General features: G+C 42.2%; 1 protein-coding gene across 1 annotated transcript in view; it reads right to left on the bottom strand.

Annotated features, from left to right (window-relative positions):
• MAP3K20 (mitogen-activated protein kinase kinase kinase 20) overlaps positions 1–17104 on the bottom strand; it is a 492577-nt gene that overhangs the window by 35709 nt on the left and 439764 nt on the right. The window contains exons 17-18 of the mRNA XM_029605800.1: positions 15101–15217; positions 5570–5644 (exon numbers count right to left, since the gene is read on the bottom strand). Coding sequence (XP_029461660.1) covers positions 5570–5644; positions 15101–15217 — 192 coding nt within the window. The remainder of the gene's footprint in view (positions 1–5569; positions 5645–15100; positions 15218–17104) is intronic.

Below are 17104 nucleotides of genomic sequence, written 5' to 3'. Positions count from 1 at the left end.
AGGGCACCCCAAACTCCAACCTGCCTATGTACTGTGTCCCAGGGTGGAAACTCCGGTTGGGGGTCTCTAGATGTTCTCTGTCCTTCCCTAGTCAACTCCTCTTCAAAAGAATAAATACAGACCCTTCGGGAGAAGGGTGTCTACTGGAACAGTTCTTATAGTCCAGTTCTGGTCCTGGATAAGGAAGGGGGCAGCAAAATACTTCCTTTCCAAAAGATGGAAAAACTCTTCTCTTGCCAAAAAGGATTCTTGTCTTAACTGCAGATCTCTGCAACCTCCTCTGGATGGGGCGAAGGGATGTACAGATCCCTCTTGCACTTCTGGAGAGGAGATCTTGGCCTCCCAGAAGGCACAAGCTGTAAACTGGAAAAATCCTAATTCTTGGAGCAAAATGGAAAAAAACAATCTATGAGGGTAAGTCAGTAAGTAAGTCACAAATCTCTCTACTAAGGTAATAAAACATATATCTGTAATGTTGTCATATTCCATAGATGGCAGCACCTTAGAAGTGCTTATGTACATAAATAGTTATTTAAACTGTGCATGCGCAGGGGCTGTGTACACAAGGAAAATGGCTGCCATGTTGACAGATTGTACGGTCAAAGAACAACGTGCTGTTGTCCAATTTTTATGGGCTAAGGGCTTAGTGGCAAAAGACATTCATAAAGAAATGTATCCAGTATACGGAGAGAAATGTCTCTCGCGTAAAGCAATTTATAACTGGACCGATAAATTTGCACAAGGACGTGCCAACGTGAATGACGAAACCAGACCTGGTCGACCTGTAGAGATTGCGACAGAGGCAACTGTGAAGCAGGTTGAAGAGATGGTTCGCGCTAACCGGAGGGTAACAATTGACGAAGTTGCTAAATAAATTGGGTGTTCTCATGGATTAACATATTCCTTAGTGCACGATGCATTGAACTTTCGCAAAGTCTGTGCAAGATGGGTTCCCAAACAGCTGACCGAAGACAATAAGAACAACCGGATGGGTGTCTGTTTGGAAAATCTCTGCCATTATGCAAACGAAGGTGAATCAATGATGGCACGTATTGTTACTGGTGATGAGTCGTGGGTGCACCACCATCAACCAGAAGCGAAACACGATTCCATGCAGTGGAAGCATTCACTATCACCGACACTGAGAAAGCTCAAGCTTGTGCCTTCTGCAGGAAAGGTGATGTTGACTGTGTTTTGGGACAGAGATGGGATACTCTTAACCAGTTTTCAGAAGCGTGTTGAATCTGTTAATTCGGCTTCCTACTGTGCTACTCTATTAAAGCTTAAAGGAGCTATTCGTAGAAAAAGCCCAAATCTGGAAAAAAGAGGAGTGCTGATTCTTCACGATAATGCCAGACCACACACTTCGAATGAGACTCGTCAGACAATTGCGAACCTGCACTAGGAAGTTCTTGAACATCCACCATACAGTCCGGATTTGGCACCCAGCGATTTTCACTTGTTTGGCAAACTGAAAAGCCATCTCGCAAATCCCTCACCATAATTCACAAAACGATCCACAAACAATACCCGTTGGATCTCCAGTTCCCCCTCAAACTCCACTACTCTCCCAGACCCATCAGAGAATCATACAAAGGATCTCTTCAAGTGCCTCCTAACAAAACTTCACGCCTCACCGCAACCAAAGAACGAGCATTCTCGATAGCAGGACCCACTATCTGGAACAATTTACCACCGGACCTCAGGCAGGAACCCTGTCTGCAAACATTTCGAAAAAAACTTAAAACCTGGCTATTTAGCCAAGCTTTCCCTTAATCTTTTCACTTTAGATACTCTACATCTCAAGCCTTCCTTACAACTTACATAACCATTGTGATTAAAGGGTTTTGCTATCTCTCTGTCCTTCTTTCTTCAATTCCCAAGTTTGATCTCCTTGTTATATGTAACTTTTTACCTCCTCTGATTATTTTATTGTTAATCGGTTGATAAGAATGTTTTCCCCTTCGTTCCATGTAAACCGATTTGATATGACACCCGTCATGAAGGTCGGTATATAAAGAATTAAATAAAATAAATCTCGGTGGTAAACATTTCACCAGCGATGAAGAAGTGCAACAAGAGGTGAAGCGCTGGTTACGATGCCAGCCAAAAGACTTTTATGCAGAAGGTTTTGAGGGACTTTTCAAACGCTGGGACAAATGTATACATGTTCACGGCGATTACGTTGAAAAGTAGTTAGTTTTTCCAGAAAAACTGTTTGTGACTATATTCTGTATATTTCACAGTAAATAATTCATCTTTTGTATTTAAATAAATTTCATGAATATTAATCCCATGTATGTTTGTGACTTACTTACTGACTTACCCTCATATGTCCCTCTTTCCTTCAGTCTATCACCAAGACTGGCAGGGCAGTCTCTCTCCCTCTCTATGCTAGACTGGGGACCTAACTTGGAGAGCACATTGACCACGTCTTTCCTTCATAAAAGCAAAACTACACTGCCTCCTGGTCACATAAGCTAGCCCCCCATTGTGCCTAAAGAATGTGCAGTTCCAGTCACCTGCTGGAGGAGGTGGTGAATTGAATGGCTTGTCCTTCTCAGCTGTCTAACCAAAGGCTGGAAACTAGGGCCATCTAGAGGAGACCTCATAGTGTCTATAGAACCATGGTGATATTTCCAATACAAATTATCAAACTTATTTTTTATTATAATGCAGAATTATTACGGTATAAAAATAAAAAAAAATGAGTATATACCATGGGGTAATGTTACTAAAATCCTTTATGATCAGTCTTGTAATACAACCATAAGCGATTTCAAAATTTACATTCTTGTTACAAGATCACAAAAGCATGTGTGTATATGCCATCTTAGGGACATGAAGGAGTTTTTTATGAACTTGTGGTACATAATCAACTGAGATACTTTGGTGGGTTTTTTTGCCTTCTTAGGAAGCACAATGAATAAAAAATACTGTATACCCAAACATTGATACAAAGAATGTAATGGCACATAACTATCTAGTTTGCCCAATTTAATTCCTATAATTGCCTTAGGCTCTAGTTCAAAATGGTCTCACCTGTGCTTATCACAGGACTTTTTGAATCATAGAATCTTATTGCTTTTGTCTCCACTATCTCCACTGAAAAGCTATTCCATGCATCCAACACCCTTTATATGAAGAAATATATATTTTTTTGTTTTACCTTGCAGTCTCCTTTTGATCTCTTGAGCCCCTTATCTCAAATGGATCCTGCAATCATAAGCCTTTATTTGCAATTACCTGGTGATTTTTTTCCCCCTATTTTATATCTGTCCCACACAATGTACCTAGTGTGGTCTTTGCAGCTATGATCCTAGACCAGGGGCCAAGCACCAAGTCTCTCCTTCCTGCAATCAGGATTCCTGGATCTGACCCATAGATGTTATCCTTGAGCTAAAATCATGTCTCCCTTCACCCCATTCCTCCCAAGGGATCTGAACACTGCTTCTGTAGTATCCTTAGCCCCAGGTAGTCCTGGGGGAATTCTGTGCTACTGCGGAACGCAGAATTTGTGCAGAATTCCCCGCCCCCTGCGCAGAATTGCCATTTTCTGTGAAGAAAATGGCAGAGGAGACCCCGGCATGCCGCGAAGATGAAGGCCCCAGTGTGCCGTTCCCAGCGAAGATGAAGGCTCCAGTGTGCCGCAGGATGCGCTCAATGCGGGAAGATGAAGGCCCCGGTGTGCTGCGAACGGAGTGTGTTCCGCTCGTGGCGAAGATGAAGGCCCTGGTGAGAGTGAATGTGTGTGTGTGAGAGAAGAGGGAGAGGGGTGTGAGAGAGGGGAGGGGGTGTGAGAGAGAAGAGGGGATGGGAGGGGGTGAAGGGGAGGAGAGGGGCTGTGACAGAGGAGAGGGGCTGTGACAGAGGGGAGGGGAATGGAGGGGTGTGGGGGGAGGGGGGTATGAGAGAAGAGGGGAGGGGGAGAGGGTGTGGGGAGGGGTTGTGAGAAAACAGGGGAGTGAACAGGAGGGTGTGAGAGACAGCATGTGAGGTGAGAGAGCAGGGGTGGGATGCTCTTGTGTGAGTGCCAGAGAGAGGGTGCCTATATGAGGAGATTGTGAAGAAGTGTGTATGTGTGTGAGAGATTGGGAGCTGGTGTATATGAAAAAGGGATTGAGTGTATGTGAGGGTGATAGCCTGTGTGAAGGGATTGTGTATGTGTGAGACAGCCTGTGTGAAGGGGTGCGTGAGAGAGAGACATAGGTAGCCTGTGTGAGGATGTATGTGTGAGAGAGAAAGGGAGCTTGTGTGGGTGTGTACGCAAGAGAGAGGTAGCCTGTATGAGGGGATGTTTGTGTGCGAGAGAGTGAGGGAGGCTGTATGAGGGTGTGTATGTGCACTAGAGAGGGGGAGCATGTGTGTGAGAGGGGGAGGGACAGAGGGAGCCTGTGTGAGGGGCAGTACTGAGAACGGGGTCAAACTCTGGGACTGGAGATAGAGTGGAAGGGGTTGAGCCTAGAGGTGGAGGGGAGAGATACTGGCAGGTAGAAGAGTTGGGGCCTGAGAGGGCAAAGTGGCCAGGGGAGTAAGGAAAGCGAGTGGAAGGGACACTCTTACAGTGAATTTCTAGGGAAATTCTGCTCAAAATATTTAAAATTCTGCATTTCTAATAACCTTTTCTGTATTAATTTAAAATGTAATTACATAAAGACTGTCATGTAAATTGTGTTATTTTGACCAATATAAAGTTTGCAGAATTTTGCGTTTTTGTGCGTAGAATTTTAATTTTTTTTTGTGCAGACTTTCCCCAGGGATAGCCCTAGGGAAGTGGAAACACTTGACTTGGGTCAGCAAAGAAATATTTTCTAATGTTTCTCCTGATTTTAACCCCTTTGAGCTTCAGATTATGCCCTCTGTTCTAGAATTTCCATTTCACTGAAACAGGGTTGCTTCCTGGGCATTATTAGTATGACTTTGGTGTATTTGAATGTCTCTATCATATTCTCCTTATATCTCCTCTCCTTTAGAATACATATTTAGATCCTCATAAGGCTTTTGATGCTGACCTCACACCATTTTGGTATCCCTTTTTGTCAATGCCCTTTGTCTACATCATTTCAGAATTATGGCCGGTCAATAGCAATCTGCTGAATTTATTGAAGTTTCCACAGTATCAGAGATTGTCATATACCTAACATTTTCTGGTATTTTAACTAGCCAGTTTATTATCACAATTCAATAAATCCCACCTATCAAGCATATCTAGATTATGGACAGATATTAAGATCACAATAGGGGAAAATATAAAGGTAAAGCCTGAGGAAAAATAAGCAGCAGGAGTAGAAAAGGGGCAGATTAGTTTGTCCATGCGGTCTTTATTTGACATCACAATCTTCATTTCTGTGTTAACTGCGATCCCAATTTTTCAACCCACCTAATTAAAATGGATCCCTAAGCTTGGTACAATTCAGCATTTTCATGCTTACCATTAGCACTGAACACTGACCTTCCCCTTGTGAAAAGTGTTGCATCTCCTGAGCAGGAAGGAGCTTGCATGCATTTTAAAAAAAAAATGTGAAATGTTGCTCCATTTTAAATCACAGTACTTTCCTTCATCACTTACTTCATATGTTACAATACATTCCACTGTTTGTTTTTCTTTAATGCCTACGATCCACTTCTCCATTACAAATGGTGGCTGAAAAATAAAGGACACTTCATTTATGTACAGGCCTTATATTGCACATTGCAGTATGCATGTAGTGGTATAAGAACACTTTGGGGCAGATCTTAAAAAAATATGTGTGCGCGAACAAAAGTAAGCCAGATTTTAAAAGACACGCGCGTTGCCGTGCGTATCTTTTAAAATCCGGGGTCGGCGTGCACAAGGCTGCGCAAAATCGGCAGCCTGCGTGCGCCGAGCCGCACAGCCTGCCTCCGTTCCCTCCGAGACCGCTCTGAAATCGGAGCGGCCTCGGAGGGAACTTTCCTTCCACATCCCCCCACCTTCCCCTCCCTTCCCCTAACTAACCCACCCCCCAGCCCTACCTAAATCCCCCCCCTACCTTTGTTGTACAAGTTACGCCTGCTTGAAGCAGGCGTAACTTGTGCGTGCCGCCTCGTCAGCCCCTGACACAGGCCGCAGTGCCGGGGGACTTGGGACCGCCCTCCTGGCCTGCCCCTGAAGCCTTGCCACGCCCCCGGACCCCGCTTCGGACCGCCCCCTGACCCCCAGGCACGCCCCCAAGACACGCCCCTGGTTTTTGGACATGCCCTGGACACGCCCCCTCCCGCCCCTTTTACGAAGCCCAGGGACTTACGCGTGTCCCGGGGCTTTACGCGCGCCGGCGGCCTATGCAAAATAGGTGCGCCGGCGCGCAGGGCTTTTAAAATCTACCCCTTTTTTTTGATCCAGCAGTTTCCTTGTGCTCTTTTGGGCTTGCAGCTCAATTGGCTCAAATGACTTAAAGCTGCTATCTTAGAAATATACACGTGCAAGTAAAAGTGTGTGAGTAAATCTATGCATGTAAAAAAAAGGGGTGGTCAAGGGGTGTTCCTGGGCGGGGCCAGCATTTACATGCAAAAGTTGCTATTTTATTTTAAATGTGCAAATTTGGCAGCTTACTCGCGTATATTTACACCTGCTTGTTATCTGGAGTAAGTGATCGCAAACGACTTAAAAGTGAAATACTAAGTGGGGGTCTAGGTGAAATGGGGGGTCTCAATGATCTGCAGTTGGAGTGGGCAAACTGATAGACTAATTGGTAACAATGGTAATTTCATTGCTGTGTGCCTGTCAGAAAATCTCCCGATTTACATGCATAAAACCCAACTTACAGGGTAAAAATACGCAGGTATAAGTAATTGTGCGTCACTTATCCAGATAAGTTCCGACTAGTGGACGTTGAGTAATCACTTTGACTATTTGCTTGTGCTATATATTTTAACACCATTTTTGTGATATACACTTTATCAAACCTCAAATGAGGACATTTTAACATCAGAGATAGAAAAAACAGAACCACAAATTATATAACACAATCATCCTAATCCTAAGAAAAACCAATTATAAATTAAAGAGACAGTGGCATATCACCATTTTCTTCAAGCACCTGAGTCTCTGAGTGGTAAAAATACAAAACAAAATAACTATTATATAAAGAAATTTGGGACCATCTACTCCTGCTGTAGTCATTAATGGGAACAAAGCAACTAACTATTTTTATAGTCTTATCTAAACTAATCTTATTGCTAGTTGATATAGCCTTAGCGTAAACATTGAAAAAGTCCCTGAAATAAATTGGTGAGAAGCAATGTTCAGCATACTTACTTAAAGAGACTGAACAATATCTAGTGGCAGTTAGTAAATAAGAGGTTGATATTGAAAAGCTATTTACAGGTTTTGGCAAAACTGGCATATTTAGCCACTTATCTAGCTAAATTCTAGCCGGATAATTATAACTAGTTATCCGGCTAGAATTTGGCCAGATAAGTGTTGCGATGTTCTGGAGAGGAGTGGCAATATCCAGATAAGTTATCCAGCTAATGCTAATATTCAGTATAATATATCCGGCTGACTCTGGTTGGGCCACAGACCTGTCCTAAAGATAATCAGATAAACCTATTTGGCTATCTTTTTTATTTTAATTATTTATCTTAATTATTACCACCTTTGCTTCCTTCCACCTTTACTTCCTTCCAGCTACATAAGCTTCCAAGTTCCTCATCCTTGTTGAATGTAACTTTGCCTTATTCATTTCTTTTGTTTAATTTTCTTTAGTTACTCTACAGTTATACCCTTGTTAAATGTAAACCGATCCGATATGGTTATTACTATGAAGGTCGGTATAAAAAAGTGTTAAATAAATAAATAAATCAATCTTTTAAGATAGCTAGGTATACTCAGTGGTGCAAACACACAACTGAATATACCCTGCTAGTTAGCTAGAGAAAGGTATCCTGCTAACCAGCCGAGCTGCACAGCAGCTGAAATTGGACCCCATGGGAGGCCAATTCTGTTCTTGACAGAAGATTAATTTCTAAAATGAGTTTCCTTAGGTAGTGGGACATGATTCCCATGTATGGGATCATGGAGATATTGAACTGGACCCTGAATGGCAAGGAACCCAAGGCAGATGCAACAATCCATGTTACATACTGAGTTGGAGTTCCCAAGGACTTGTATTTATTTGCAAAGGTAGCAGTTGTAAGTATTTACAAAAGTCAATTATTTACAGTGGATATTCATATTCAGAGGAAGAAGTAAACAGATACAGTCTATGCCTTTAATTCAGGTAGTTAGCAAGGTGCAATTCCAACTCCTCATGCAGTGAATTAAAAGGAAATATTTGTTCATCAAAGGATGAAGGGTTTCTTGGATATTTGGTAGTGATGTTATAGTCCCAGTTCCACAGTGCTTGTCTTTTGTGGGGGAGTCATAAAAGATGTCATCTGTGACCTGCATATAAGTTTAAGTTCATAAGTGTGTTTACTACTTTCAGATCTCCATGCTAATACTCTGGGGTTAGCCATCTTTTCCCACAAAAGCATAATCAATGGCACCTCGGGGGTGCCCAAGTCCAAGTGATGCTACTCACAATTAATTTCCATGCAGTGTGGTAAAACGGTTTTTGACAGCCCATATGGAGGGCCTCCAGGAAACATCTCCCTATGCTGGTCCTGTTGCTCTGTGCACTGTTCAGTTGGAGGGGACTGTTTGGGGGCAGGGGATTAAGGGGTTTCTCTGACCCCAAAACTCCCTCCAGTCTCTTCTGATGACCTCTAGTTTGATGGAAAAGGGAAATCTCACTAGAGTTTTCTGCTTCTGCATTTGGCAGCTTTCTCCCAGGGGTGAGGATGAGTCCATTCCGTGTGTTACTGTGATGGTTTGCCTTATATTAGGGCAAAAAGACCTTTGCCCCTAAATAAATCTTTAAAGAGGAAAAGGAAAGAAGTCACTTGTGAATTTTTCACTATAGTTTTCGACTTCTGACCAGTTTTCTGGCACAGCTCCTTAAAGTGTCATTTACCTGCTGCAGGAGGCCAGGTTTTATGTAATATGGAGTGTCCTCCCAGAGACACTTTATATTCATTTTCCTTCATGGAGTCAAGAGATGAAGAATTTCTGGTCTAGATAAATCTCTATGATTCAGAATCCAGCTGTCTGATTTCAAAAAATATATAAACTTTGTTTCTGTTTTTATTCCAACTCTAGCATGAAACTATAAAACCTGATGGTTTTTTTTATTTATGCATATTTATACATTACATTTCCAAGAATAATTCCTTGAATTTGCAAGCAGAATAGATAATAACAAAAGAAAAAAAAAAAAAAAAAAGAAATAGGAATACAAAACAAAAATTTACAAAACTTCTGCACATCTAGTTCCCAACTTGGGGGTCCAATCACGACCTCAGGAATAATTAGCACTATTCCACAGCCAATGGGGAAGGGGTGATTACATGCGGTTCCTTATTATCCAGAAAATTTTTTAATTGAGAGGGAATATAAAAAATATATGTAGAATTCTTATATTTAATCATACATTTGCATGGAAATTTTAATAGGAAAAGTGCAGCAATCTGCAGGACCTGAGAACGCATTTACAGAAACTGTTTCCTTTTCAGCTGTGTTATCCTAGCGAAATCTGTGAAAACACTAACTTTTAAGTCCATGAATGTTTCTTGTCTATGTCGGAAGAACATTTTCAAAACCCATTCGTTGTCAGATTCCAGTAAAAAAGTGACAATTAAAGTTGAAGATTTAACCTGTTCACTTTGGGAGGTTTCTAAGAATTTAGTAATGTCCAAATCCGGAATCATAGGTGTTAAAACTTGTAAACCTTCTTGAGATGCAATATTCTTTTTATACGGAGGGATGTAATAAATCCTAGAAACCATAGGTATACAGGTATTTTCAAAATTTCCAATAAGTATTTCCTCCACATGACTCTAGGTGTTATCAAAGGATCTTTGGGGAAACTTATAAACCTTAAGTTCTAATTTTTCTCTGGTTCTCAAGCAGTTCCATCTTATTGGAAAGTAGCTGATTTTCTTTTATAACACTCTTGAGTTACATTAGAAACAACCTTGATTTCTTCCTTCAAGGAAGAACACTTTTTTCTGTTTTCCTTAACTGCATATTCCACTTGTTTTAATCTGGAGTCGATACTTTTAATCATATCCGTCACTGGTTTTAACTGTTGAAATACATTTTCATTGAGAGTTTGAATAGCTTCCTATATAGATTCTAGTGAGAATACTTCAGGCCTTACCAGATTTTTTCTAGTCTCAGCGAACAGCTCTCCATCTTCCCCAGATAACTGTGAAAAAACCACGCTGTCGATTGCCTCCCCGAATTCAGCAGGAGCTCTTCGGGACTCCAACGTAGCCCCAGTAGGACTCACTCCCTCCAAGTCTGTTTTGCACTTCTCTCCCTTTTCACCCTCCAGTAATTCATGGGGGTGACTAGGGAAACGAACCTCTGCCAGGTTGTCCAGGGCCCTTCGATCCTCCGGGGATAGCGATGTTAATAGCTCCTGTAGGGCGGCAGATTCTACTTCCTCCTGCTCACCCAACTGCAAGCCAACTCCCGAGGCGATAACCTCCTGGATGATGTGTGTGTCCATTGGGCCTACAACTTGTGAGTTAAAAGGTGCGGTCAAAGACTCGCACTCCCGTGCCCTCCGTTTCCTCCCGGAGTGCAGCATCTTAGACAGTGTTGCAGGAATTGAGATCCGATGGAGCCCCGCTCCCAGCATCTTCACAAATCCGCCATCTTGGACCCCATCAACCTGATGGGTTTCTAATGCTGGTAACAGAGCAGTACAAATCTTTGAAGCTTGTATCATATCTAAAAAGATATTCCTATACCTACAAATATCAGTACTAGGAAAAGAAAACTGGTGAGCTGTCTGTCAATCCTACTCTGGGTGATGTATGCAAACAATGTAGGGGCTTGAGCTGGTGATCCCTGAACTCTAACAAGCAGCCAGACAGTTGAGTCACTGAGCCACTAAAGAAGCAGGGATTCCAACAGTTAATTGATTTGCCCATCTAGAGGTGAAGACATTCCCCAAGGACTCCTGATTGAGCCAGTAAAGGAAGAGAGACTATTTGGCTACAGAATTTAAGGCCAGCTGCTGCAGAGGCCTTTGCTGGCACAGCAGTATTGAAGGAGTTTTCTACTGAGACTTCATTTGGCCTCCTTATTCCTATACTTTCTACTTGGACTTCTTGCCTTATGTATACTGGAGCCTAGTTCTTGCTGGGATCAACTTCTGATTCCTGAATCTATTGCTTGGACATCTTGCCCTTTGCTTGCTGAAATCTGAGTTTTAGTTATCTTGCCTCCCTGTTTTGTTTTTCTTTGCCTTGAATGTTTGGATGTCCTTCAGGATTATACAAATAACCACCATACAAAGCAACAAAATCTCAATATCACTAAAAGAATCACTTTGTGATTAGTGTCTGGAACATAAATGTTTTATATATGGTAGAATTCCTCATACATGGCTCTCTCCATTATACATTATAAATCAAACATTCAGCCTCATTATAATCATCATGGTTCACCAACCACCTAATACAGTCTTTATTAGAAACATTTTTTAAGAATTTTAAATTGCATGTAAAAACGTATCTGTCTGGTGAAAACTTGGAAAGAGAACTCGCAGCTCATTGAGATATGTAGCCTGATGTTGGCCATCTTTCAAGTAAATTTCTTTTTCAGAAAATGCTGTGATAATCTCACTGCCATACATGCAGATTACTCCATTTTGTCTTATACGACCAGAGACTCCTGAATGACTTTGTTTCTGCCTATGCTTCTTGGTCCCTGAAAATCTGACTTTTTGGGCCAAGGTACTCACTTAGTACTTCTAAAGGGATACCTACGTCCCAATCAGTGCCCTAACAAAGTAACAGAGAAACATGTTCTGTATAATTCCTCCTAGATAAAATGACTGAGGAATGTGCATTGGAGTATGCCTCTGGGTGAAGTTTTGAAGTAATGTATGATGGAGAATGCCCATTGGGTGAAGTGATTGAGGAACATATGCTGGGTGTATATTCTCCTAGTGAAGTAATGAAGGAATGTGTATTGGAGTATAACCTCTGGGTCAAATAATAAAAGGAACAAATACTGGAGCCACGCCCATTTGGTTTAGTAATGGAAAAATATATGGATATATTGCTTGATGAAGTGATGGAGGGGCATGCATTGCAGTATTTATTTATTTGCAAAAATGTGTATCATGCCAGTCTGAAACCTTGCTTCTGGCAGGTTACAAAGTATGCCCAAAGTATGTCAGGGAAGAGATTTCCAAATGTAATCTCTAATTAATGATTCTTCAGTATTATGCTGTGTCTAGTGCTGCCTATATGCTGCAAAGACTGTGGGAACTGTTTCTAATTCCATAGAAGATAAAAGAGGAAATGAATGCGGTAGCCTTATATCTCCCCGTGAAAGTACTCCATGGCTTAAATCATTTTCTCCTCTTTATAATGCATAATATGCTGCTGCAAACTGTCATTTACAGCTTATGATTGCAATAAGCTTTCATGAATTGGTTCTTATTGCAGCTAATGAGCAGTTTGGTAGAGTGTTGACTGTGCAAGACTATCTTGGGATAGTATATTGAAGCATAACTGTGTCCATAACCTTCTGAAACCTACAGCAGGTTCAACATTTATATTCAGTTCTGATCTCTGTGAAAACTGTAGGATAAATGGTCTTACAATAGCTTACAATTTGCAAATAGGAAGAGGAAATCAAGATAGGCCATCAGAAGATCCAAAAAATACTTATAACTGCATGATGGTAACAGTTTGATCATTTCATTCTAAATATTGCACATTTACCAAATATGTACTCACATCACATGCACGGCAATTACAACTCCAGCAAATCCAGCAAACAGACAGAGGACAAAAGGACAAAAGCTAGATAGAGGGCATAATTTTCCAACCTCATGGGGGAAATTTTCAAAATATCTGCATTGCTTGCAAATACATTTTCAAAGGGTTACTCCCTGCAGAATCTCCCTTTGATAATATGGAGGCTGGCTGGCAGGAACTGCCACACCCATGAATTTTACATCTGCTTTGCAACAGCTGTAGAGCCGGCACCATAAAGCAGGCGAAGAGATTTCAACATGAAATCCCTGCACATTGCTTACCACCCTCACCCCTTTGCAACACGGGTAAAAGTACAGCCTGGGTACTTTTACCCACAGAAAGGGAGAGCAGCTGATTAGGTACCTGGGGAACATTCTTAGAAAATTGTCGTTTTATAGGATAAGACGACATTAAAAGGAAAGTGTTCCACGCGTATATGCTATTTTATAAGCATCGAGAGCATGTGTGTATTTTCAGCTTCGCACATTGTATTTTATCAGGAAAAAAAGGGGCAGTCCTGGGGCATGGATCTGAAGTATGCATGAAAGTTGCTAGTTTATAAGAAATATGTGTGCATATATTACTGGACTTATTTATGCACTTTTACACCTGCTAATTGACTTATACAAATGAAATTGGACTTCTATATTTGCAGTTTGCAGTTTTTTGGTTGCAAGTCTGGGTGAACTGCTGGGGGTTCAGGGTGACGTGCTACACAGTCTAAGTGTACTGGAGATGTACTGGGTGAACTAGTGGAGGTACTGGTGAATTCCAAGTACGTGTGCAAGTATGTTCTTATGTATATGTGCATACTTTATAAAATACCTGTCTCCACACATAAATCAGGGTTATTATGTACGTATGTTATATTTTTTACGCATCAAAAGTATGCATGCATATGTTTTTAATGTGGATAAATATGCGTTTTCTTGCATTGGAAATATTCACATATACTAAAACGTGTGCATACTTTTTGAGCAGAAATATGTAGTATTTTATATATTGTGCAGCTCCTACTGCACAGTATATAGAATACTAGCATTAATCTCTATGGGGCGGATTTTCAGAGCCCTGCTCGCCTAAATCCGCCCAAAACCGGGCGGATTTAGGCGAGCAGGGCCCTGCGCGCCGGGAAGCCTATTTTACATAGGCCTACCGGCGCGTGCAGAGCCCCGGGACTCGCGTAAGTCCCGGGGTTCTCCGAGGGGGGGCGTGTCGGGGGCGGGCCCGGTCGTCACGGCGTTTCGGGGGCGTGTCGGCAGCGTTTTGGGGGCGGGTACGGGGGCGTGGTGGCGGGTACGGGGGCGTGGCCGCGCCCTCCGTACCCGCCCCCAGGTCGCGGCCCGGCGCGCAAGAGGCCCACTGGCGCGCGGGGATTTACGCCTCCCTCTGGGAGGCGTAAATCCCCCGACAAAGGTAAGGGGGGGGGTTTAGACAGGGCCGGGCGGGTGGGTTAGGTAGGGGAAGGTGAGGGGAGGGCAAAGGAAAGTTCCTTCCGAGGCTGCTCCGATTTCGGAGCGGCCTTGGAGGGAACGGGGGTAGGCTGCGCGGCTCGGCGCGCGCCGGCTATACAAAATCCATAGCCTTGCGCGCGCTGATCCAGGTTTTTAGCAGATACGCGCGGCTCCGCGCGTATCTACTAAAATCCAGCGTACTTTTGTTTGCGCCTGGAGCGCAAACAAAAGTAGGCTATTCGCGCTCCTTTTAAAATCCGCCCCTATGTGTTCACTTACGTATGCAAATGCTGAGGTACAGATAGATTTGAAAGTTGGGTCCCAAAAAAATATTTTTGTATAAGCTTTTGAATTATAGGTAGAGATAATATTACAGATTTTATCAGGTCTTTTCTACAGGATAATTTATCTGGAACTGTGAACTAGATTTGTTTTTCACCCAGCAAGTGAGAATTTACTATATGCAAGTTTTCAAACATAGAGAAATCAAATCATGAAGTCAATATTCAAATGGTTTATCCAGTTAACCTTTAGAGTCAGCAGGAGAAATTCCGAGGTTTGAATTTTTTCTTCTGTTTCCCAAATAAAATGTTGGCAGCACCAGTGGTTTCACTTTGTCTAGGCAGTGTTAAATATTGGCATGGCCAGGACAGAGTTACCAAACATATTCAGCGGCCCTTCTTAACCAGATAAGTGCCTCTGAATATTCAGGAAACCTACGAGCCCAGCGGTTTCTGAATAAGGACCTCAGTATGCTTTAGCATGTATCCAGATGCACTTTTGAGATGCTTATACAACTCTACCTTAGTCATCTTCAAAATCTCAACATCAGGGCGATTTGTGTAAAACGTCACATCTTTAATATATGTTATTGCGATTTCATCCCCATCCAGTTCCATGTACATTTTCCATTTGCAATCCTGCATTAAAACAAAATTGTAGTATTTCAGAACAAAAGTACCCGAAACAAAACCAAAACAAGAAATTACTCTCTTAACATAGATGTTAAATGAACACTAGATGTAGTTCCTAAATAGTTCCTTAATGCCAGATACAGAAAAAAATTAAGATCGTTCAGAATTCTCTCAGAAGGACGACTATTAATTCACACCTAAGAGGCACATGTTAATTAAAAAATATTAGATTTTGTAAGCACTGAGGTGACAACGTGAAGTATTGTAAATGTGCTTTGTACAACAGGATAAACAAAATTGTAAAAAGTGTTCAGTTTAACAACCTTAATTGATCTGTTCCTTCATGCTAGCTGAGAGTTAAGGCTTCATTTATTAGATTTTATTTCCCCCAGAGACAGCGAATGGGAGCAAAGTAAATCTAGCCCCAAGCACGATGGACTGAGAGAGGCAATAATTAAAACTTTTTATAGGGGTAAATTCTTGTTTTGAATACTGGCTCTGCTCTTGAGTGTGTGTGTGTGGTGAAAGTGCATTTACCCCTTGAGAAAAAAGGGTCAGAGTCAGGAAAGGATGCAGTGATTTCATTTTCATATCACCGCACGTTCTTTCCATCTACTCCCATGCAGGTACAAAAGTGCCTGCGTCATGAGTGCAGCCCGAATTGTTAAACCCCACCCCCACCCCCCCAAAAAAAACCAAACCTCAGCGGGATGTTTCCCTTTGCAGATTTGCTTGCCAGCCCAGGGGTACAAAGTATCCCTGAGGTTTTGATTATTGCCCTTCAAAGATGTGGAAAAAGAGCAGCAGGCTTTTCAAGAAGCTGATTTCTATCAGACGGAAAGCATATTAATATTAGCTTCTAAATAACCCACAGAAGCCTGCTCCAAAGAGAACAGGTAGCAGAGAAAAAGTGCAGATACAAAAAAAAAAAAAGAAATGTCATAAAATGCAGCTGAAAACATTTGTATCAGATAGTTTTAAACCTATAATTTTTTCTGCTGCAGTTTTCCCATTTTTAATTAAGGGCCAACAAAAGAGATGTTTCCCGTTGCCACCTGCGTATTCCTAGCAAATTTTAGAAAGAGAAACGTGACGGCAGAAAAAGACCCCATGGCCCATCCAGTCTGCCCATCCGTCCAATTAACTTAGCATTATGATTCACTTCTTTAGAGAAGTAGTGAGCATTCCTGCCTTTCGAGATCTATTTTTAGCTTTTATAATTATGAGCTGAAAACACATTGCTGATTGTTGACTGCTTTTGCTAGTTCCTGTTTACAACACATGAATCTGTATTATATCCAGGTTTAAGGGTCAAAGGTCACGGCATGATAAAGAATTATGTGCATCACTGCGGACTCCGTCCTGGAACACGGGCAGCAGGGAAGAGACAGAAGGTGGAACTTCCAGATAGGATTTGGAATCCAATTAAAGCGTTTCATGTTAGTGACATCAAATTGTCGATTCTTCTTTCAAAGAGTATAGCTAGCCGGTTTCAACATCAGTGGCTCTCCGGGTTTTTCTGTTCCTCTTTTCCCATGTTCAAGGCTCCCGTTATCCTGTTTATTGTTCACAGTTACTGATTTCTGGGGAGCTGACAGTGTGCAGAAGTAGGTAGGAGCACAGTGCTTAGAGTCAGAACAGCGGCTCAGTGGCTAGCGCAGCGCACGGCCAAGCAGGGGACCTGGATTTGATTCCCAGGTCAGTCAGGCTAGGGATACTGCAGAAGCTGTGGTTGCAGCGTTCACAGACCCTTGGGGGAAAGGAGTTTCACCTTTGCTCAGCAGTGACGCTTACCGTCAGAATTAAAGTCCACATTAGTCAGGTTCCACAAGAGCAACGGTGTGTGACCTCAGGCCAAAGTGTGTGGCTGTGGTGATGATGCTGATTTGAGAG

The sequence above is a fragment of the Rhinatrema bivittatum genome, chromosome 6, assembly GCF_901001135.1.
Source record: "Rhinatrema bivittatum chromosome 6, aRhiBiv1.1, whole genome shotgun sequence".
NCBI classification, from domain to species: Eukaryota; Metazoa; Chordata; class Amphibia; order Gymnophiona; family Rhinatrematidae; genus Rhinatrema; species Rhinatrema bivittatum.
The sequence above is the reverse complement of the archived record's forward strand: the minus strand, read 5'-3'. Positions and strand labels throughout refer to the sequence as shown.